This window comes from Augochlora pura, chromosome 7 (assembly GCF_028453695.1).
Source record: "Augochlora pura isolate Apur16 chromosome 7, APUR_v2.2.1, whole genome shotgun sequence".
Taxonomy (NCBI): Eukaryota; Metazoa; Arthropoda; class Insecta; order Hymenoptera; family Halictidae; genus Augochlora; species Augochlora pura.
The window spans coordinates 19,490,299-19,513,753 of record NC_135778.1 but is presented as its reverse complement, the minus strand read 5'-3'; the positions used below and the strand labels follow the sequence as shown (position 1 = coordinate 19,513,753).

Below are 23,455 nucleotides of genomic sequence, written 5' to 3'. Positions count from 1 at the left end.
CTTGGCACCTGTAAGCGGACGCTCGAATTGTTATTACGGTCGCCGAACATGTACCGCTACAGCCTCAAAAATAATAAAAAATTAAATGACTAAAAAAAACACGATTAGCACAGTTTTGTAGAGCAGAGACAGCTCTATCAAATAAATATGACACACTTTGTCAAACAGCAACAAATCGTTGTAAAATAAGAGAAAATATTTAAAAACGCTACGAACTTATTTCACAATTCAATACATTAAGGGCCACTTCATTCCAAGTGGATACCTTTTGTACTTTGATGTCAAGGATTTTGATGATATTGAAATATGTTTGTAATCCGTATGCAATTATGAAGATTTAAGTCCCATATTTTTTTTATTTCGAAATTGTTTCAGAGCTACATGCTCTCAAAATTACTACTTTTTGCCAATTTTTATTAAAACTTGTCTTAAAATTTGAATTTATATCTGCAAAACTTTTTGAGATACAAAATAGCTATCCCTTTTTACAAAACCTCCACTTCAATGAATTAACCACCCTCCTCTCATAAAAATACTTTCAAATACAAAAAATGATATATTAATTCACAAAAAACACAAATGTCAAATTTTGAAAAGATATAAAAAATATTTCAGAAAATATTTATTAGCACTTAATTTCATTTGAAGAAAGTATTAAAATCAAATGTAGTTGCTCCGTTTATACAATGTGTTGCACAAGTGAATAATTAAAAGATCACGATAAGACATTACTATAATCTGAGGTGGATCTGAGGAGCCAGTTTTAACAAAATTAAATGTATACAAAATTGATGTAATAAATAAAACTAAAACTGACATGATAAATATGCTCAATGTGTGGAATTATTTCCCATCTTATTGTACCATCCGCAAGAACTTCTGTACTATTATACTTAAATTTTGAAATTAAAATTATTGATGTACTATAAACAATTAAATGTATACAACGCAGAGTAAAAAAATGATTTCTCGGTATCGCAAAATAACTCTTGTTTAGTTCTTAAAATTAAGATTAATTTTCCTTAATATAACATTTTCATTCTATAAAATCATTATTTCTACTCTTTGAAATATAATAATGATTGGTTAAATAAAGTTTTAAAATGTTAATAAAACCCCATTTTCGTAGGATGACGATACCTGCAAAAGTTGGAAGTTAAACACAGGTTTTTGAGAATATCTTGAAAGCTAGAGGGTATATTAATAACAATTCCAGTTCTATTATTATTTCAATAATGTTTTAATAAACAAAGAAAAACTAACAATAATAATTGAAATTGTGTTTCTATCAAATAAATCTATAAAAATGTATTAGTATTCCTTAAATTAGCAATGCCATATGGCTAATGCAATAAGGAAAAAATTAATGAAATAAAATCAAGTCATAGATTATTACTAATACATCATGTTGACTAATCCAATAAACTGTACATATTAAATAATTTGAATTATTTATTTCCTGCGTACAAGTTATTACTACATTCTACAAATTGTCTAACGATATAAATGATCAGCATGAATATTACTAGCAATTTCCGATTCCCATTTGTCTCCATTATTCAGCAGCTTCTCCTTATTATATAACATTTCTTCATGTGTTTCTGTTGAAAATTCAAAATTTGGACCCTACAACAAGATTAATAATAAATATATTAATATAATATTATTACCAGGAAGATTGAATTTCGTAAACTTTGATGTGTAAATAAAACTTAGGTTGTACTCTCAAAAACCAGACGCATCCGATTTAACCGAAATTTTACAAATAGCTTTATTTTACATAAAATTAACGTTCACTAGAAAAATGTCTAGTGACTGATTTATTTGATGACTTCGAATAAAATAAAAAATTTTGGGAAAAATGATTTACTGCAGTAATGTCACTCTTTGCGTTACTGACACAACTCTGCCGCTTTTTCTTTTATAATTGTGTTAGATCTAGTTTAAGTTATCAGGCATTGTTTTTATCTAAAATAATCTGTTTTCAGAATTTCAATGAAATTGAAGGATAAAATTTCATAGCATTGTAGACTGTAACATTAAAATAGTAAAAACATTCTTTGCAAAATTTTCGTTTCGCCAAATCTAATTATATTAATTGTAAGTACTTCTACGATTGCGTCCACTGGGCAAGCCTCTTGACAGAAACCACAATAAATACACTTAGACATATCTATATCATATCTGGTTGTTCGTCTAGATCCATCGGATCTTTCTTCAGCTTCGATGGTAATAGCTTGTGCTGGACAAATGGCTTCACATAGTTTACATGCGATACATCTCTCTTCTCCAGAAGGATATCTGGAAAAAAATAATATAATCAGATGTTCATACATTTTACTTAACAGTAGATAATTAATATAAGCATATTACAAAGTTTAGTCATTCTTTCACTGCTGGTTCACAGACTCATTGAAATCAGTATGAATAGCTTACTATAAAAATAATCAGTTCAAGTACAATGTGATCCAGAGCAAAACAAGAAAAGAAAAATTCGTCTTACACCAAGTATTTCAAAACGATTTCTATAATTAGATTTTTGCTTAAAATTTTATATCAATAACCATCTATTTATTTATAATTCTATGATACAGAAGTATCTATAATATACTTTTCATATCTTCACTTGCGGATCAGGACTTCTTTTCCATTATGAAAGTACCTTTTAAATTGTATAAATACCTTCTTAATGCATGCTCTCCTCTAAACCGTGGACTCAAAGGACCCTTCTCGAATGGGTAATTTATTGTTGCTGGCTCTCTGAATATATAGGACAATGTAATTCCCATTCCCCGAAGAATTTCTAAAAAAAGCGCTGATTGCACTGTTCTATTGGTCAGATCGGTCCATGTTTCAGGCTTCCCTTCTTGATCTGTTTCTTCCTTATAAACAGAATAATATTTACTTCTGCTCAAAGGTACATTTAAAACCTTTGGCAGTACTTGAAACAATTTTAAACCTGAAAGCCATTAGATTAAATAGAAAGTGAGTAGCTAAAGTAAAAATAATAATTAGTTTTAGTAAATATTCTATTTAATAACTCAAGAATACATATGATCGTTGCAACTCTGTAAAACAGGTTAAATATTTTCAATCCTTAAAAAGAATGTCTTTTAAAAGGAAACATATATCTCCATATTCATGGTGCCAATCTGAAATTATCATATCTATTTATATCAATGTTATCCATAGCAAAAAATATTATAGATAAGAATGAACAGTTTAGATAGAAGCACAGTTTAAACATTCTAAATTTGATAAAGCTAAATTGTTAGCATATGTTTATCAGTTGACAGCCCAGAGTGAGGCAGTCAGTATTCCTCTATCAAATAATTCTGAGTTCGATAAAACTTTATCTATATTATATTGGATATGTTACATATTATTTCATAAAGTTTTATCGAACTCAGAATTATAGCACACAGAAAACTTTTGGATATATCCGAGTATCTGCTGTTACATTCTGATTTATTTAAAAATTTTTTTAAGTTGACATTGATATCTCTTTCTCTTTTTCGCCCACAAAAAAACCATTACTAACAGAAAATGTAGCCTGTCTTACCAAACAATTTTTATACAAATATTTTTTCATTATTTCAATTTCTTCCATGATATTTCACTATACTTAATTAAGCAAGACATCTTTTACATAGGTTTTAATAACATAAATTGGGACATAGCTACACGAGCAAATGAGAAAGCATTTAATTTCGTTATAAAGTTTAACAATGAAATAAACTAAACTTTTCAATAAAACAATACTTCTAATACTAGAAAAGGCATCATAAATCAAACGAAATAAGATAAAAGCCTAAACCTAATAAGTACAGTTGAAAAAACGTATGACATAAAGGGGGCTACGAACACTAATTACAATGACTGTCATAGTTTTTTAAATACCGTATAATAATATAGAAATGAGGAAAATGTAATATTGTTTTATGTGCATAACATATGACGTGTAATTATAATTTACTTTTGAAGGTTATAATACATTGTTGTAGATAACTTTTCGAAAAAAGTAATTCATAGCGGCTAATAACAGATTAATGAGAACTGAATATAAGATTTACCAGGTTGCATAATTTTAAGCGATGTCATCTTGAAATATTAACAGTTTCACTTAATCTATTAATAATCAATCTTCATGTACAATAGATTTCAATAATTGCAGTCAAATGTTGCAATTGTAGCTGCAACGAAAGTGAATAATAATAACCTTTCCCTACCAATGAAAATAAATAGTATCTACGTAATACAACACATGTAACCAACAGTCAAATTATGTAAATGTCAGAATACAATAATGGATCCTACACTTGCAAACCTACATGCTGCATCTTTATCTATTCGCGGGGATCGATACAGAAATTTTCTTTACCCTGATTGGCTGACAATTCACGGCTGAGATAGAGTCCAGTGTGGATTGGATGTGCAGTAAAATGGTGGGGATGTGTGTACCAGCATAGGGAGTCAGAAAAGCGTCCAGGAATGTTTCCTATTAGAGGCCGCAAACTGCGCATTTTGGAACACTACAGAAACAGTGATCTAAAATTCGTAAGTTTTCTATTTCAGCGCCGCGCCATTAGCGAGTTAGACCAACCTCAGCTTGTGAGAATGCCATATTATTGTTGCGTCACCACGTGTGAAGCTGGCTCAACATATTAACTAATTTGAATGTGTAATATGTCCAATATCAGAATAACATAGAAATAAATACTATTTTAACAACGATAAAACTCATCTAGCTAACCAAATAATAAATAGGATTAGGCGATTACTTGAGTAGATAAATTATAAACAGGCTTCCCACTGCAAACAGTAGAACAATGGAAACAGTGACTCGGACACCTCAGGGATGCTACCTAGTTGCTCCTGGATATGGTTCTTGAATTGAGACATTACTATACATATACATAATTGCATGCGAGCGATGCATGATCAAGTGAGAGCCGAATCACAATTTTTGGTCTAGTTCACGTGAAATCGGAGAGGGTCTCACGAGAGGCTACGTGACTTTCTCTACATTCCTCGATTAGTCTCGTTAGATAAAAAAAGGCTCAACGAAGAATTTCGTGGGTACTCTCTCATTATCTCCTTACATATTCTCAGTTATTCCTCTCGGCCGATACTGTATCTTTATATAAATATACGATATAAATTTGTATTTACATTCGAACTTCCCTCTTGTCGCCATAGATTAAAAAGCGTATAGTCTAATAGCGCGGTCGTAATATAAACTAGTGACTATGTTCGCATCGCTCATGAAACGTGATAACGTAACACATTCAATGAAGTAGCAGTTTTAGCAATCACTGATTCTTATGGTCCGTAGGAAAACCGATAGGGTTTTAGTTTTTTTCTGGTTGCTTTCGGATATTTAGTTGCGACAATCTTTGTTTTGGTAAGTGCTAACGTAATTATAGAATATAGAACGAAGACGGGGAATACCCGATCTTACTGTGATGAGGGATATCGTTCCGTAAGGGGACTTTTGCAGAGTGAGAAGACTATAAAGGCATCCTATCCGTGTGCGCTGCGTCATACAAGATTGTAACATTCCCGGAGTGTGATAACTTAATACTGTGACAAGAGAATAGCTACCACTGTTCGAATTTGACTTTTTGTAAGTTTCCAAAGCTACTTTATTACGAATTTTGAGTATTGGTTATCGATTAACCTTGACATAATTTATAAGCAATTAAAGATCGCGAATATCGCAGTTTTTCACGAATTTCAACGAAAAGTAACTTGACCGTGCCGAGATTCATAAGCTCAGATCAAAATATTGAAAAAACATATGTCTTTAATTTTTTTACGCCATTGCTTTTGGGATTTTCGCCACACAGACCGGTGGATAACAGTAAAAGTCGCCGCCAATTTGATGCGCTTCGCAATCGGGATAATGATCGGTTAGCAACCGTGCGATTGAGAGTAACATGGCCTGCCATCTTTGAATGCATTGCTCAATTGCGTCAACCTCTTTGTTTCGCACAGAAGATTGTTTTTGAGTCGACTTTTCACGCAACAAGTGCCAGCCATCTTTCTTACACTTACTCGTCACCGTGACAGTCGAACTCACTTTCTTTCATATCACAACAAAGACACGTATCGTGTCTCTTTCCAACGTTCGCTATCGTTATTTATTATTTCTTATTTTCTCTTGATAATTCTGTTGCTTTTTATTGCACTATTAAATTACTTTCTGTTGCATCTAAATAGTTTACAATTGTTTCGTGTTGTTGAACTTCTCAATCATTTTGCAACATGAAGGATAGTTTTATACGCCATTCTCTGCTGAACAATACAGCTGAATGATGACATTGTTGACCAAAAATGAAAATCTGGAAATACTCGTCGATCATGCCAGACGGAGGTGTCAGAGTAGTTCTTTTGACTAAAGCAGTAATTTTCCGCGAGAAGCATGTTTTTTCGGTTTATAATCTCTCGCTTTTGGCTTCAATACCGAATGCTGGCATTATAAACCCCGGGGGTTTCAAAAGGGCTCCGGGGACAGAAACCTGAAGGCCCAAAAGCAGGCCCGCGACCGTCCTGCGACCGGCTGTTTTACAGACCTGCAGGAAATCCCTGTAAAACGTTGCTAAACCATCCCCAGCCACAGAATTTCTTCTTAACCCCGCTTTGGTTTCGTGTACATGGTTTCATGTATACAAAATATATAAAAATCAACCCATTTTTGGTTGAAATTCGTAAAATTTTCAATATTCATATAGATTACAGAGGAGTACCAAATGCATTTTTTAAATTTCTATTAAAGGTTCGGATGAAAAAGAAAACTCAGCATCCATTTCTTTAATAACATTGAAGTTTGTACGAAAGAAGGGATCATTTTCTATTTCTGAAGTCGAAAGTAGCTAATGCGAAGAAACTTCGAAAGTTTTAAGGATTGACATAGAAATGGAGCATTTCATTCAATATATTTTGTGAGCGGCACAATTTTGTACTTATATTTCAGAGATACTTATATTTCATTCGTTTTAATCTTAAGTGTTGTTCGATTAAATAGTTTGTACTACGTTCTTCTACAGCGTAATTCATTAACTATCCCCGTCACTTCGAAAGAAGTCATTGAGAACTGCGTACGCTTGAAGTACATTCGCGTACACGTAAAAAAAAAACAATACGAGTGGAACAAATATGAGAAAAATAGAGCGATTCGTGGCGAAAGGGATGAGTTGTGGAGTTATTGGAGAGTCGTGGAGTAAGTGGTAGAAAGTTGGGGGTTGAAGTAGAAAGTAAAGTGTCATAGTCGTCGTTATTTTAATTAACTAAGTAGTAATTTAAAAGCTAGTTCTAGTTATGTAACTATTTCTTTTCTTTCCTTTTTCTTAAATAAAATGTGCGTGTTACCACATATCTGATGTTTATATTAGATAATAATGTATAATTTTTATAATATCTCTGTACAGAATTCAAAGCAAACTATCAGAATGTCGAAGCCTCAAGAAACTCCACAGAAAGAATCTCCGGGGAAGAAATGGGTAGGAAATGTTATGGAAGGAATAAAAGCTGGCTCAAGCATGCAAACACGATTCAAAGTACTTGACAATAAGAAATTAAGCAAAGAAACAGTTGGAGGCATTCAAGATATGACAATGGGAAAAATAAAAAATGGAAAGCCCAGCGGTAAGTTTAACTAGCTAACGTCGAAAGGATCAGAAAGAAAGATTATTCTTTATTCTTACAAAATTTATGGATATCTGCACCAACTTTTCTATCAACGATTATGTTATTGATTACATTGAATCGATTGTTTGCTAAAACCGGTTTCGCAAATACGAAAATATGGTAATTTTATAAATTCAGGCACGTCTCACTGATTTTGATGATTTTTAAACATGGCGCTCTGATTTAAATCTCAGGATATTTGCAAAAAATTTGCTATTCGACACTGAATTTTGCTTACGCATGCTCATGTATGCCCGGGGCAGCCTAATCGTCGATCGGATGCAGTTCGAACACGAACGCAAGACGCCCGTGTCGACAAGCGGGAAAGAGATCCCCCGGCTGCTGCGTGGATCGTAAGGGACGGTGTGTGTGTGTGTGTGTGTGTGTGCGCGCGCGCGCGCGTGTGTGTGTGTGTGTGTCAGGTTATATAAGAAATGCTTTCTTCAAAAGTTCTGGGGAAAGTGCCGAGGGGTCAATCACGGTCCCCTTTCCAGAAGGCTTCGCCTTCCCCCATTCTGTGGTCAGATCTTTCCAGAAACATGTGAGATATAAAAGGACAGTGTAATGTGTAAGAGTGAGAGCGTAGCTATGTGAATATAATAGCAATCAGATGATAATGACAATTGACTGATTGCTATGGCCAATCGATATTCGTACCGAGCAGGATCTGATCGGTGCAAAGGGAGCTCCCGACTTCACCTGTCGGATACGTCACACAGGGACGAATCTTGTTGTATTTTAGCCTCACTCATTTACTCGTTTCAGATTTTCTCTCAAAAAATGCGTTGTTGCTAACATGTGTGTTCGCGACAATGACGGTTCAGGCCGTTCGTCGGGTCGCAGCGATTGTCCTGGTGTGTTAGGTGGCCTGACGCAACGTCGGGTATTTAATCATATTTAAAAATCATCATAATTGGACGAGCGTGCGCTAATCTATATGATTACAAAAGTTTTCTATTCCCAGCAGATTTTGAATCGATCCCTTTTTACCATCCTCATTTATATGTTCATAATAGCTTCTATAAAAGGCAAAAGTGTCTATCTAGTATAATCCTCTTAACACTTCGACTGCCACATCGAAGACCTCACAATTTCGTAAAGTTAAAGTGTTTCATTTAATCGAATCAAAAATTAAAAATTTTAATTTGCGATAACAATTGCACCTTCAACATCCTTACGTTTTGTGAATCCTAATAAAATTACAAAGGTGAGCGTACAAGAGGTGAGGAATGTAATACGGATAAGATGGAATATAGTTTGACTTTTTTTTACTCACAACTTTAGCATTAAATATCTTCAAACCTATAAAGCCATCTGTACCCTAGCCGGGTATCATTGGATTCAGCTAATAGAAATTATTAAGTTTAACTATTAAATAGTAACTTTATCTTTTACACTTTAACTAGAAAAATTATATTTTGCTTTTTTTTAAATGTATATATAGGTAAAGCAACAATACGCTTTGACTGTGGAAAAAACACAGGTAGTAAACCTCATATTAATATCGATCCGAAAGGCCATCCTAGTGCTAAAAATCCGCATATCGAAGTTCCTGAATCCTTTGTTGAAGGAGCAAAACACGTCAACACTGCATTGAAGTACGCAGGTGTTGCATTAACTGTAGCCTCTGCGGCCGTAGAGGTTTGGCGAATTGGTAGTGCGATTCATGATGATGTGCACGTGCGCAAACATGCGGAAGAGATCATTCAAGAATTGGAAGTTGCTATCGCGAATTTGATGAAAGCTCTTCTAGCTCAAACTGATCCCGATGCAAAGAAAGACATAAACGCAGCCATAGAATACTTGAAAAAAGTTTTGATAGATGTAAAGCGTACAAAGAAAGTTCCAGTAAAAACTATTAGAACGACCGCCTCAGCGCTTGGCGGATGGATGGGAGGTGCAGCAGCAGGCTCTGGAGGTGCATGGGCAGGAACAGTCACCGGCGTTACAATTGGCTCTGCATTTGGTCCCGTTGGTGCAACAATAGGTGCCCCTATTGGCGCTGTATTAGGTGCAATTGGACTAGGAATTGGTGGTGGAATCATAGGAAGCAAAGTTGGAGTAAATATAGCGGAAACAGGGTTATCAGCTTTGGATGATGATAATGATATAAAAAGATAATAAATATAAATTAGTCATATTATATTATAACACCTCCTACAACAACAACAACAGCAACGACAACTACGCTTGTAACGACGGCTAACACAGCCCACATGAACTGACTACAGCTGCAACGCTGAGGGCAGCATTTTCTAAATTACCTCACTCCCTACAAATCTCCGTATAGAAAGGCCAACACACTGATGAATAAAGTTCACTCGTTCAAACGAAACACCTGTCTTTCAATATCGCTACCAGCCTGCCAAAATCTCGAATAGAATAATAAAATATTTAAAGTATACGCGCACATTATAAGATCAGAAGATCTTAAGACGTAGACCATTTTCGTCGACTCTTCCACCCTTATAGTCTTTTGTTTCATCATTGTACCATTCTCTCTCTCTCTCTCTCTCTCTCTCTTGCATAGTCTTTCACACTGTGTCTCATTGTAGCTTACTCGCTCTCTTTCTTTCTTTATTTCCCTCTCACTCGTTGAAAACGAGTGATGTTGGACAAAATGGTTTTTGATTGTATCCTGTAACTACCTTTAGATACAGGGAACAACATACAACGTTGACACTTCACATAAAGTATATTTTTTGGACAAGCTGTAGAATAATTCAGGTTAGGTTAAATTCGACTTGTGGATGAATTTTATCTTCAAATCCAGCCATAAACATGTTTCAATATTAATTTACTCTACGTCGTGGTTTGATTTATGCCGGTTTTAGACTTATTTTGTTCAGAAAAGCATCTCAAGCTAATTGACAACGTTCTTACTCTGATACTATTAATAGTAAAAAAATTGTCTTCAATTAACAAGTGACAATGAGCTGTATAATGCAATGTTGTTTCTAATACAGTGTACAAGTCTACAATGTTAAGTTAACAAAGAGGAATACACAGATGGAACAAGGGAGAAGTGTATACTATTACTACTTTGTATATATATAGATGTTAGCCAACTAAATCTGTCTCTCAAAAAGTTAGCTACATCTGCAGCAGTTAAATATGCTACCCCCAGATGTGTATATGCTTTAAGTTACCTATCAAATGTATAAGTAATAAACGAATATATTCATAAAATTGTATCTACAATTAAAAAGCTGTTCCTACTTATTGGCAGATTAAAATTTATTTGCCAATTAGAAAATTTAAAAATATTAGAACAACTATATTATATCGCAACTATATTGGTTTGTTATTTAATCACCAAATATTCACCAACATTATATAGATATATTCTACTTTCACAAAACAAAAGTGTAGGACACATATAATGTTCAGCTCATTTAAGCATTCTTTTTTGGTCGCTCTCCAAAAATTGCACTACCCACTCTCACATTTGTACTGCCCAACTCCACCTAAAGAAGTTAATTTTAATTTTCTTATGTATCTGCTTAGTGGTATACAATTGTAATGAAAATTACCGCTTGCTCATAATCATTTGACATTCCCATGGATAACTTTATTTCTGCTGGATCAATTCCCAGTTCTTTGGAAAGATCATATTTACATTCTTGCAACTGCAGAAAATCAGGATTTGGCCCTTCATTTGTATCATATCCATACATTCCTATCGTCATAAGTCCGATAAATTCCAAATTTTTACAATTGTCTCTAATATATTTCACAAGAGAACAAACTTCTGAAATTTGACAACCACTTTTTCCTGTAAATTTTATATCAATTAGAACCATAAAAACTGAAATTTAATTGAAATATTATACTACAGAAATGTAATATCTAATACCTTCTTCTTTACTTGTATTAACTTGTACCATCACTTTTAATTTCAATTCATCCTGTTTTCTAAACTTGGGCCACGAAGTATTCAAAGCTGACGAAAGTTTTTCATTGTCTACTGTTTCGATCACATATAAATTTGGTACGGCTAATAATTTGGTCACTTTATTTCGTTGTAAATGACCAATGAAGTGCCAATGTATATCGCTGCATTTTGCTAAAATATCAGGGTGATGTCCTTTTTCTACTAACTCATTCACATAATTTTCACCAAAATGTTTTTGACCAGCTTCGTATGCAGCTAGAATCAAATTATGAGACTGTAATTTACTCACTGCAACCAGGCATGGTTCAAAATTTTGATATTTCTATAAAAACAAGTTCTCTATTATTTATAATATAGAAAAGTGTATTTTTACCTATGAAAATATATTGCACTGTACTTGAAATATACATACCGATGGTCTTTTAGCTGATGCAACTGAAATTTTATTCTGCACTATTTTTAAATTTTCTGCTACTGTAGCCATATTTGCAATATTTCGAACTGTAAACATTCAAATATAATATACTTGTAAATAATTATTATTTATGTGAGTTGAAATATGTTAATGTATTTGTAAGCCTTAGGCTAGTATAACTATAATCCTGTAGTGTAATGTTGTTACATAATGCTTTTATGATAAGAAAAGTACACAAGTTTTATGAAAAGAATAGATCTTGTATTACAATTATAACAAGTTAAAATAACTTGTTTGGCATTTTTTGTAATTGTTACTCGTTTAAAGTACATTTAGTTTCTTAAAATTATAAGTAATTGTATAATTATAATATAAAATTATGAATAATTATAATTATTTTGTTTCTTAAAAAACAATACAAAAGTAACGTTATTTTGTGCTATGATACTTTTAGAAAATCGGAATTCTGTTTTTATCACTAACTGCAGAAATATTTTCTTACACTTATTTAGCAACCCTAAGCAAATTTTTTATAAGTAAATTATTGGAAAAAAATAAATAATTTGGAATAGAATTGCTTTACTATTGACTGAAATGAAAATGATCTAGGGACAGTGTATATGAATATTCACTATCATACAACAGCAGTACAAGCGAATCATTTGATACTAACAGTAAAGATGAAAGATTTCGAAATTTACATATAAGAAGAAAAAGAGTCCCAATTTCGACTAACTGTTACTATTATTATTAAGTTTGCATTATTATTACTATTCAGTTTGTAAGGTAACACTTGTTTTCATAAAATAGAAATAGTCTTCCTATTAATGACTTGCTGATTAAAGAAAAACGAGTCATTCTAACTTCTCTGGTAGAAATATGTATACATCGATCAGTATTGGAATTTGTACATCATTCTAAAACCTTTCACGAGCAGAACAGTTCAGCGCTCCACGGACATCCGAACCACACCGAATTCCCTACATCGAACAATCCAGACCGCAACATATGATATATTTGTTGTTACGGTCTGAATTGTTGACCGAATCTGCAGCCTTTGAAACAACATGCATGTGTCATTGTTTTGAAAAATGTTCAAAAATAATCTAATTTTGTAATATAAATGCCCCTCTTCTCTCGGAAACAAATGTTACCCGCTTCACTAGTTTGTGTACCGTTCCTCTATTCCTAAGTCCATGGTTTGACAAGTTTCGTTAAGCCCATCAACACTTGGCGAGCCAAAGCGAATCAGCAAAAATCAAGCGTTAGTAACTTCTCTATTCATCTCTGACGTCATCTATGCCACAAGTAAAAAAACCATGAAATGAAACCAAAGATTTATCGATCTCAAATTATCGATTTGTTCCTAATTCTAACACAATATTCGAAATGACGATACTAAAGAATGTATGCTATTCTTTACTGTAATAATATCAACAACTTTTATATACCGATAAATAACAAATACAGTAATCATTGTTAAAAAAATATATGAAAGGTAAGTTTCTGATTAAAATATGTATTGTAATACTATAGGAAGAAAGTTTTCATGAACTGCCATAGATATCAAACTGAAGCAGAAATTTTACAGACAACTTTATATCTTTTTTTTACATGCTCAATGATTGTATCAGTCAGACAGGTGGTGGTGGTAAAGGTAGAGCCTACAAATTTGTGTAAGCTAAAGACATAGATGGGTGACGTGATACCATTGATACGTTCTACGTTCACAGTCACAGTACATAATCGTCATGGCTCCGCTCGTATGGAGTTCTAGAGGGAATATTAACCGGTTTTTAACTGATATTCAAATATTGCAATGCCTTATTGTGTTAATCGGACTTTTTAATTTATCTGTGTGTCTCTACGAAGATCAAATCGGAAAATTCGATTGGTAAAATGTTTCATATTCTAAAACAAATGTTGATTGTAATGCTGAAATGCTTAAATAATGTAGTAGCATGTAGTAGCGTGTTTGACAGTTTATTTATTAATCGAATTACACTAAACAGAAGATTTATTATATTTGCAGGAAACAGAATTATGTTGGTAAAATCAAGTTCGCTAGTTTTGACACGGTCTCAACAGCAAAAAAAATTATTGTTGCTACTGAAGAAAATGTTGTTGCTGCGTTAAACCTTAAATCAGGTAGTTTAAAAATATCAGTATATGAATGATTATATATAAAAACCGTAATTTCTTTTTCATTTGTAAATGAGAATTTGTGGTTATTAATTATTAATATAATTAAGTGTTAAATTAACATTTTTGTCCTTTCAATACTTATATTATTCTACATTATAAGTGAAAAAATTAATAAATACTTATCTTTGATATTTTTTACAAGGTAGAAATTAGTAGAGAGTTAAATATATTGTAAAAAATAATTTCTTTAATATATGAATCTTAACCTTTCGATTTTAAATGATAATATATTGAATATTATAAAATTATACTGTAATTATCCCTAAATTAATTTTGGAGTTCTTATAAGTAGCTACAATGATACTCTAACAAAGTTAATCATATATTAAGAATACTCACAATGTTGTATTAGAATACACTGCAGTCAAAAGGTTAAATCATGCAAAATAACATAGCGTTAACCTTAAAGTAATGTATCTAATGTATGTCAAATTAAGTCTGTATTACTACAATAGTAGTTACTTGATGGCAAATTGATTTTGCATCAATAATGACGACTTGAACTCAAACTGAATCCACATTGATTAATAATAAATTTTAACTACATTTGTAAATACACTTTGATATGGGATTAGTTTGACATCGAGTTAAGATTATTGTTAGGTAGTCTATTTGATGTCAACTGAGCATTATTGATACAGAGTCAATTTGAAGCCACGTTATCAATAGCGATATTAAAACAGTGGTCACCAGTTAAAGGTTAAGTGGAAAATGTAACTAAGTAAGTACATGCGTAAAAAGACATAAGAGAACTTAATTGCCTAGGACAAATCTTATGGAGACGTGTATTAGAAAAAGGATATGCAGGTCATATTCGTGCAATGGGAGGAGTTGCAGATGGAGATTTAGTATCTATAAGCGGAGGAGTACCAGCTATTGTTCGTGCATGGGATTTAGCTACAGGTCACATCCTTCATGAATGGCCCATGGCAGAACAAAATCCAGATAGGTTAATATTATTTTTGGAAATACTTGTTTGTAATAACTAATTTCTACTACTTTTGTTGTTACATATAAGGTGTTATCTTTAATACAACATATGAGGTTTTACTTACGTATAACTATCTGACAAGAAAAAGTTTAGAACAAAAATTACAGACTATGGAGTGTAAAATAGATATCAAAGAAAAATTTTGGAAACAGTTTGTTATCATGGTGAAATTAAGTTAACATTCGGTTTTGCAAATAGTATCACATATTTTCTTTTTCCCATATTGTAAAGGACACTCAAATGAATTCACAATACATATTATATAATACTTTTGCTATATTTGTAGTGGTAGAAATGCAAAATTTATTATGTAAAATTATGTGAAATATTATGTCGTATTTGATTTTGAGGTGGTATAAATATTATTTGACAATCAATAGTTTACAGACTCTATTACATACTTGTACACTGCATTTAATTATGTGCTCCAAATGCATTTCGCTATCTGCAATATAGTATAAATACATTATCCCTTTACAAAAGTTTGAATGTATCGCAGCTGTTAGTAAAAATATCATGTAATATATGTTTCTAATTCATCTTTATGTCCTATACAATATAATAAAAAGAATATATGTTTTTGCTTATAAAACTCAAGGTTACAACGACTTTGTTATGAAAACAAATTTTTTTGGAAATTTTATCACTAATATGTATTGTACACTACAATTTTTATCCTAAATTTTTTTGTGAAGTGGCAGCAAGAGGGTAAACAATCATGCATCGCATTAGAGATAACACTTTGTACATAAATACAGTAAATCCTGTTTATTTAGACAATGTCCTTATCAATGTCCTTAGACTATTGTCCTTGAATCCAATGAAATAGCTTGACCAATGAAGCAGAGAGCCAGGACTATTCAAATAATTATCCATATATTTGATTACTTCGAATAAGTGGTAACTGAAATAAGCAGAATCTACTGTTATCTTCAATTGTAGATTATCTAAACAGATCAAAATGATTGAATTAAAATTTGTTATTTAACAATTATTCATATTATGAAAATGATTTTATAAAAAATTATTGCTTAAATTTGCTTATTGAAGGAAATTTCAAAATGACGTTATATTATTATATTAAAATTTACCATATCGCTTCGCAATAATAACAAACACTAACTAAATTATGTAGACTAATGGTATAATCTTTAAAAAAAAAGTGTGTATAATAAGAGGAAATTTTAATTATTAATTTTCAGACGATTCTCTCCATTTATATCTTTTTCTACATTGGGATTGTACAGTGCTAACAGGTTTCTTTATCCTTATTTATTGCACAATCTATAGTATATGTACATTCACTTGATGATTACAGGTTTCTCACATTTAGGATGTATTACTCTTTGTACAATTTTACAATTGCATTTTGAACTAAATTTCTAAAGTTCTCTTGATTGTAAAGAAATATATAATTTGCAAACAAAGCTAACAGAGCCTTAGTTGGAAAATATGATTACAAATTTATAAAGTTAATACACTTCAATATTTCTTAATATTATTTCATGTAATTTGTATGCATCATGTAATAACTACACTAAAGCACCACACATCACGATAGTGTTTCATGTATTTAATATATGATTTTTTAAAAAGTATTTTTTACATAGTTGATGTATAATCAATATTATCACAATATGAAATGTTATTTCATAGCTAATGTAATATACATTATTAATTTGAATATCTTCAATTTTGTTTTGCTATTCAGAATCAAAGATGTAAAGTGGCACATAAAAGATGGTATGCTGTATCATATTTTACCTACCTATAATAGCGATATTAAAGTAACATCATATGATAGTAAAACCGGACACAAACTTCAAACAAGGAGAGTTCATGCGCCATTCATAAGTCAAGAAACAGAGTAAGGAGCTAGATTAAACTATAACTGCTTATTTATTACATCTGATTAATATTATTTAAACAAAGTGTTAGTAACTACGATATTTTCATTTCCTTAGATGTGTTCTGGCAGCTCCATATCTCGCATGTTTGAAAGGAGATAGTTCATTAGCTGTGCTATTCTTAATAAACTTATTTGATGCAAATGCTGAGCCAGAATCAGTTACAATAAATACAATATTTGGTGCTGGTGCACAAGGTCCATATCATTTAGAACCAGTTTTAGGCGAAGAACCTGTTGTATCAATTAGTGCAGATGGTAATCAGAGGAAACGAATTCTTGTTCTAAGAGATACTGTCACTCCTATCCAAAGAGATATAGTTGGTGATGCCATGCTCTACATTGTTTCGGTCGACAATGAGAAAGTGCTTCTGGAAACAACATATAAAGCAGGAGTAAGTGCTTCACTTTTCTTTAAAAAATGTTTATATTTACAATTATTAATATACCAAATTATTTGATTTTAGACAACTGAAATTACAGCCACAGAACTTTTAACATCGACTCCTATGCCAAATTTATCTATGACTCTAACACATTCATCATTGATATCACCAAAAGTCATGTCTTCAGTTTGTCCTCGACAAGCAAAAGGCGTAACGTGTTGTCACTTATTAAGTTCAGAAGATCACAGTGTCTCGCTATTACAACATAATAAATTAATTTGGACTAGAGAAGAAGCACTTGCTAGTATTGTGGCTGTGGACATTATAGAGTTACCTATGTCTGATAGAGAACAGGCTATTGAAACAGAATTTGATCAGAAAGAAAGTGAGTATAAAATATGTGTTATCTTTATGCATACTAAAGTAAACTAAAAACTTGTATAAAATAAAATAAATAATATTTTTATTTCATATTACGGAACTCACAAATATAAATAATATTATATATGACGATATTTGAAATTAAATAAGTATTGGATTTTGTGGTGTATCTTGATTTATTAAAAATATTTTAATTATATTATATATTACATTATATATATTATAAAATATGTTAAATGCTACTATGAAAGTTCAAAGTATCAAAATTATTATATCTACAACAGAAAAGCTTGTTGTATTCGTTTATGAAAACAAAGTCATATTCTATTTTTATAATCTCTTTCTTAACAAAAATTAATTAGATAAGTTATATTAATTGTATTTTTTTGTGAATGGCTGCTGGCAGGTATTGATGTAGACAGTTCATGTAAGTAGTGAAGCAGCAAGGGCTGGTTTGAAAATTACTTCGTTATCCTGCTGTTTATTAGATTTATTCGCATGTGTTGATTTTTCTTAGACACTTATGGAAATATATAAAGTGAACATTTTTGCAACTAATAAATATTTCCTATTCATTATCTAGAAGAATTTTTATAACATTGCAATTAGTATTTGCATGAAAGTTATAAATATTTTGTAATTTAATGAGTATTCATCTACGAAGGAATTATATAACTGAAATGTTTGGATTTGATTAATTAATATAATTTAGTATTATGCATGAGAAATTATATAAGTGCAAGTAATATAAGAACATTATTTGTATTTGCAAGTTTATAGAGTTCTAAAGCAATACTCGATTAGGTTGTTTTAGTACCACATCAACCACGTGCTACTTGTTATCATTTCAGTTCTGCAGTTAAATATGTTATTGTTTTTAAATAACAGTAGTGTGCAAGAGAACAGTTTACAGTGCGTTTATTGTATGAACAATGTATAACTTCACAATTTTGTGTTATAATTAGGGGATGTGTTAAGTATGATGATCAGAAGAGTCAGCTCACAATTCAAACAGGCTAAAGCATTTGTTCAATCTATATTGAGTAATCCACCACAACCTTCCAATCAACGTACTGACTTAGTACAAGACAAATTTGGGTTGCATAAAATGATTGTACTTGTTACATCAACTGGAAAAGTATGATTTTATTTTATGGCTAGCAATTAATAGATAGCATGTATTGATAAATAAAATTACATTGTATATAATGAATAATCTTTTTTTTTTCAGTTATTCGGCATCGAAACGAGGAAAGGTGAAATTATATGGCAACTTAGAGTCCCAAGTATTCGAGGTTTTGTCAAAAGATCTGATGCGATAGTTTTGTATGTGCAACGTGGTAGTAGACATTTTCCTTATCCTCCACAGTGTACACTATTAGCAGAAGATAAGGTATATTTTCAGTATATTAAAAAGAAGAGATTTCTTTTTGAGATTTAAGATTCTATGATATACTGCAAATATTTTAGAAGACAGGAGAGGGAATTCTATACACATTTAATCCAATTACTGGTCAACCATTAGATGGATTAATAAAATTAGGATATAAAATAAAGCAATCCATGTTGCTTCATATTACAAATGATGATTTCTTACGAATTATTCTTATCCTTGATAATCGGGATAAAGCTTATGTATATCCTGAAGAAGCAACAGCAATGGTAGCATCGCTTGGTAAGAACATATATATGTTTACTGCTGATCAAACAACAGGTGTATTATCTGGATTTTCTCTGTCATATAGTACAACTGAGGTACGTATACTAAATCCTATAGAAATTATGTAATATGTCAAAATATTTGTTCACATTTAATTTATTGTGCAGGAACTTATCGCTCATAAGGTATGGGAGCTATTACTTTCGCCGAGAAACCAAAGAATAACACACGTTGTATCGAAAAACCCAATAGAACGTGTTCACTCTCAAGGCAGAGTTTTGAGTGATAGATCTGTTCTGTACAAATATATTAATCCTAACTTGGTTGCCATAGTAACTGAAGGTGTTGGATATACCAATAAAAGTAAGTTCACGCATAACATAACAAAATTAAATTTCCTTTTTTTTTATGAGGAGGGGAATGCATTACGCACGCCCAGTATATTACGTATCTACAATCTATCAGAATGAGGACTGAGACTTTAATCCCGTTTAAACTTTCATGTATTAGTTTTAAAATTAGTATATCTTTACTATTTATTTATGTTTTACAGATACGCTTAATCTATATTTATTGGATGCAGTGTCCGGAGCAATGATATTTTCTATTATACACAAAAGAGTGCGTGGTCCAGCCCATGTTGTACATTCAGAAAATTGGATAGTATATAGTTATTTTAATGAAAAGAGTCGTAGGACCGAGATTGCTAGTCTAGAACTTTATGAAGGGGAACAGCAGAGTAATACCACAGGTATAAAACTTCTATAATTGTTAATACATTAGTTTTAGTTTATTGACAGAATTATCCACGTATTGTTTCAGTGTTCTCGTCTTTATCTACAACTCAATTGCCGATTGTGGAAAGGCAAGCTTTCATTTTCCCTGCAGCAATAGAATCAATGCGGGAGACTATCACAGAGAAGGGTATTACAAGCAAGCATATTATAGGTGAAATATTTATATATTATTTGTTAAAACTTAGGGTTTGATGAGACTACAATATGTGTGCTAATAAATTATATTTTACAGTGGCCCTTGCCAATGGTGGGGTATTAGAGTTACCATGGAAGATGGTGGATCCACGACGGCCTATTAATCCAGAAATACGTGAAGAAGGTGTAATACCATACATGCCAGAGATACCCATTCAAATGGACGCAATAATTAATTATAACCAAAGCGTATTTAGGGTATCGGGTGTTCACACTAGTCCTAGTGGCCTTGAAAGTACTTGCTTAGTTTTTGTACATGGTCTTGGTAAGTATTTTACTGATATATTTATATATTCTTATGCTATTAAGTTAATGCAAATATAATGGCCGATTTTGAACAGTAACTTTAAAGTATCGGATAAAGTAAGCAATAAATAAATAGTACTAAGATAATATACAACAAGTAATACAAACAACTGCTATTATTTTTGCACTACTCTAGTAATATATTGAATGAATAATTTGGGGAAATAAGGCATATGTTACAATTAATTGTACATGTTATATAATTATTACAGACTTATTCTACACACGCGTGGCACCATCTAAAACGTTCGATGTTCTGAAAGAAGATTTCGATTACTACCTAATTATGATAGTGTTAGCAGGGCTCTTAATTTCATCATACGTTACAAAGAAGTTAGCTTCACAAAAAGCGCAGAAGCAAGCATGGAAATGATGATTCATTTTTCTTAAAAAATTAGTGCATAACATTCTTAATATCCGTTTCTTAAAGGTAAAACATTTTGCTAATGATAATTTGTAAAGAAAAGATACTGTTTTATAAAAAGATAATGTTACTGCAAAAGTATATGTCAATAGTTTATTATATTACCTAAAATATCGAAACGTATTATATACATGTATTATTTGTTTTTTTTTCTATTGATGCAGAACACACATTCTACAGCGATAACATATATTTGAATATTCGAGAAAAAGTGTACTAGTCATTGTATGAAAAGAGTGGACCATGATCACTAATTAGATCACTAAAATAACTGACATCATGCTCAAGCTACAATTAATTTTTCGTTCAAAATACAGTGCTCTCTGGAAAATTTCTAATAATGTCTGTTTTATTATAAGTACAAATGTTATTAATACGACTATATTTTTCTGGCAAAAAATAAGATCATGTATGACTTCATTTAAAATGACAAATATGAAGCTTTCTTGTGTAATTCCTATAGATATCAAGTTACTAATTTAAAAATTTTTGAATGAGACAATTGTACATACATAATTACAGATTACTTTGTTATGCGAACTGTACTGTACAGTAATATCTCTAGCATTGTTCTTTAGCCTGAAAACGAAAACAGACAACTAAGGAATTAGAGATATGATTATTTGAGATTTATGGTTTATTTTTATAGTTTTTGATTATCAGTATCTATAAAATGGAGCCACAAGGCTCGAATAATCGTATCTTCTCCTAAGTTGTCCTTTTTCATTATCATTTTGAGGGGCAGTGTGAAAGAAATTACTGTACGTAACAAATTTCAAACCATCAAATATCAAACTGAAATGAAATATAAATATTGTGATTGTTGCAAAGAAATTTCATTTTTCGATACAGAATAAGACATTATTTCTTCTTTTAATTGTTCATAAATATGATAAGATACACCAGTAAAAATTTATCATAGTCTTAAGAGCTACACCCGACGGTCGTAGTTTAGCGGACTTTACGTTATATCGAGCAACTAGATTTTTAATTTATTTTAAACATTCAGCACCACCCCTTATAATCACCTTAAACATGTTTGTTCTGTGTACTAAGAGTATTGAAATCATCCGAATGTAATGTTGTTCGTATTAACTTAAAATTTCCCACATTCCTATAAATGCGTTATCAGCTGCTGCTGAAGAAAACCCTTGATATTTGCAAATGTCCTATTTAATTTCTTTCAAATTATTATGTAGGTAATTTTTAACTTGGTTGAAAAATGCAGGCAAATTTGGATACAAAAGTATATTGTCAATTCATGTAAATACATTTAGGCAATTTACTTCAGTAACACACAGTGATACTAATCTAACACTTGTGACAATGTTTCATCACTCTAGTAATACTAGAATTTCCTTTTGTTTTTCTGTTAAATAAGGATCAAAGACTTTATGTAAGACTGGGTCTGGAATATAAATATTTTAAACATTACGGTTGTAGCAATAAAGTGTTTTAAAAATGACTCTTTTTGCTGCTTAATATTCAATGATGCAGCTAAGATCTATGATTCTGTTTTGTTTAATGTGCATGCACATGCTTCCTATAATATTGCTTTAAAAACCAAATTGTGATGGAAAACGGTTTAAATGTACATAATTTGTGCAAATTTCTTGTTTTACATTTTATAAATATATTAATTTATTTCTGTCTATATTTTTCTTTATCTTGTGAATATATGATACTAGGAAACTTTTAACTGGAACAATTTTATTATATTTCTTAAACACTCGAAAAGGAATAGAGTTATAAACATACATAGTATGCGTACTGTAGATTTCAAATCTTTAGCATTTGTAAGCATTTTCCAAATTATTTTTAAAATTAAATCAAATTTGTTGATCACGTAACTATTACTAATAAAGTATTAAAACATCGATAAATTTTTTATCTAAATATATAAAGTTACAAAGAGGATATCAATTTAGCACATACCACAGTACAAATGGATGATTTTATTTATATACTTTTAATTGAGAATTAAATAATTTTTACTATCTATGAATAAGAAACATAAAATCATTTTTTTGTATGGGATAGTAATTTGCTTTGTAGATATATGTAAAGTTTCTAATAGACATAAGTTATTGTTATCGAAATAGAAATATAAACTGTAATGTCACGAAAATGTGAAGTTTGGAGTATCATTACGAAATATACATTATATACAAAATAATATGTGAGTAGTGTTTCCATTTTTATCCT

General features: G+C 31.3%; 4 protein-coding genes across 13 annotated transcripts; 2 read left to right on the top strand and 2 right to left on the bottom strand.

The window, feature by feature from the left end:
• Positions 1 to 1,432: 1,432 nt before the first annotated feature.
• Positions 1,433 to 4,344, bottom strand: Nd-23 (NADH dehydrogenase (ubiquinone) 23 kDa subunit). Its single transcript, XM_078186632.1, has 4 exons — positions 4,074 to 4,344; positions 2,683 to 2,959; positions 2,109 to 2,301; positions 1,433 to 1,626 (listed from the first exon to the last, which is right to left on the bottom strand). Exons 1-4 carry the CDS (start codon positions 4,099 to 4,101, stop codon positions 1,495 to 1,497), a joined length of 630 nt encoding a protein of 209 aa, XP_078042758.1. The 5' UTR covers positions 4,102 to 4,344; the 3' UTR covers positions 1,433 to 1,494.
• A 958-nt stretch (positions 4,345 to 5,302) lies between these two features.
• LOC144472549 (uncharacterized) lies at positions 5,303 to 11,101 on the top strand. 5 transcript variants are annotated; one of them, XM_078185746.1, is made up of 6 exons: positions 5,303 to 5,404; positions 5,501 to 5,626; positions 6,779 to 6,944; positions 7,050 to 7,222; positions 7,431 to 7,647; positions 9,134 to 11,101. In XM_078185746.1, the coding sequence occupies exons 5-6, from the start codon at positions 7,452 to 7,454 to the stop codon at positions 9,808 to 9,810; spliced, it is 873 nt and encodes a 290-aa protein (XP_078041872.1). In that variant the 5' UTR covers positions 5,303 to 5,404; positions 5,501 to 5,626; positions 6,779 to 6,944; positions 7,050 to 7,222; positions 7,431 to 7,451; the 3' UTR covers positions 9,811 to 11,101. The 5 variants fall into 5 exon arrangements, with proteins under 5 accessions (XP_078041872.1, XP_078041871.1, XP_078041869.1 ...); XM_078185745.1 differs by having other exon boundaries at positions 5,314 to 5,404; positions 5,488 to 5,626; XM_078185743.1 differs by lacking the exon at positions 5,303 to 5,404 and having other exon boundaries at positions 5,428 to 5,626.
• Positions 11,010 to 12,980, bottom strand: LOC144472550 (pyridoxal phosphate homeostasis protein). Its single transcript, XM_078185748.1, has 5 exons — positions 12,864 to 12,980; positions 11,997 to 12,085; positions 11,546 to 11,906; positions 11,223 to 11,464; positions 11,010 to 11,156 (listed from the first exon to the last, which is right to left on the bottom strand). Exons 1-5 carry the CDS (start codon positions 12,886 to 12,888, stop codon positions 11,085 to 11,087), a joined length of 789 nt encoding a protein of 262 aa, XP_078041874.1. The 5' UTR covers positions 12,889 to 12,980; the 3' UTR covers positions 11,010 to 11,084.
• A 681-nt stretch (positions 12,981 to 13,661) lies between these two features.
• On the top strand, positions 13,662 to 23,418 carry Emc1 (ER membrane protein complex subunit 1). Of its 6 annotated transcripts, XR_013494436.1 has the most exons (17): positions 13,664 to 13,893; positions 14,032 to 14,147; positions 14,970 to 15,153; positions 16,398 to 16,451; positions 16,907 to 17,062; positions 17,160 to 17,496; positions 17,569 to 17,872; positions 18,275 to 18,295; positions 18,834 to 19,006; positions 19,100 to 19,261; positions 19,339 to 19,623; positions 19,696 to 19,891; positions 20,082 to 20,279; positions 20,351 to 20,476; positions 20,558 to 20,785; positions 21,039 to 21,256; positions 21,415 to 23,418. XR_013494436.1 is itself a non-coding variant. In XM_078185737.1 (16 exons), the coding sequence occupies exons 1-16, from the start codon at positions 13,751 to 13,753 to the stop codon at positions 21,197 to 21,199; spliced, it is 2,841 nt and encodes a 946-aa protein (XP_078041863.1). In that variant the 5' UTR covers positions 13,662 to 13,750; the 3' UTR covers positions 21,200 to 23,418. The 6 variants fall into 6 exon arrangements, 5 of the variants coding, with proteins under 5 accessions (XP_078041863.1, XP_078041860.1, XP_078041865.1 ...); XM_078185737.1 differs by having other exon boundaries at positions 13,662 to 13,893; positions 19,342 to 19,623; positions 21,039 to 23,418; XM_078185734.1 differs by having other exon boundaries at positions 21,039 to 23,418.
• The last annotated feature ends 37 nt before the right edge of the window (positions 23,419 to 23,455 follow it).

Excerpts from the sequence above, each read along its gene's own strand:
- Nd-23 (XM_078186632.1), bottom strand. The coding sequence starts at position 4,101 with ATGACATCGCTTAAAATTATGCAACCTG. Across the intron at positions 2,302-2,682 it reads GGAGAGCATGCATTAAGAAG|ATATCCTTCTGGAGAAGAGA; the intron begins GTATTTATACAA and ends ATTTTTTTCCAG. Across the intron at positions 1,627-2,108 it reads CAGTGGACGCAATCGTAGAA|GGTCCAAATTTTGAATTTTC; the intron begins GTACTTACAATT and ends ATCTTGTTGTAG.
- LOC144472549 (XM_078185746.1), top strand. The coding sequence starts at position 7,452 with ATGTCGAAGCCTCAAGAAACTCCACAGAAAGAATCTCCGGGGAAGAAA. Across the intron at positions 7,648-9,133 it reads AAAAAATGGAAAGCCCAGCG|GTAAAGCAACAATACGCTTT; the intron begins GTAAGTTTAACT and ends ATGTATATATAG.
- LOC144472550 (XM_078185748.1), bottom strand. The coding sequence starts at position 12,888 with ATGTATACATATTTCTACCAGAGAA. Across the intron at positions 12,086-12,863 it reads TACATATTTCTACCAGAGAA|TTCGAAATATTGCAAATATG; the intron begins GTTAGAATGACT and ends GAATGTTTACAG. Across the intron at positions 11,465-11,545 it reads TAATACAAGTAAAGAAGAAG|GAAAAAGTGGTTGTCAAATT; the intron begins GTATTAGATATT and ends TAAAATTTACAG.
- Emc1 (XM_078185734.1), top strand. The coding sequence starts at position 13,751 with ATGGCTCCGCTCGTATGGAGTTCTAGAGGGAATATTAACCGGTTTTTA. Across the intron at positions 19,007-19,099 it reads TTGTTACATCAACTGGAAAA|TTATTCGGCATCGAAACGAG; the intron begins GTATGATTTTAT and ends TTTTTTTTTCAG. Across the intron at positions 19,624-19,695 it reads TGTCATATAGTACAACTGAG|GAACTTATCGCTCATAAGGT; the intron begins GTACGTATACTA and ends TTTATTGTGCAG.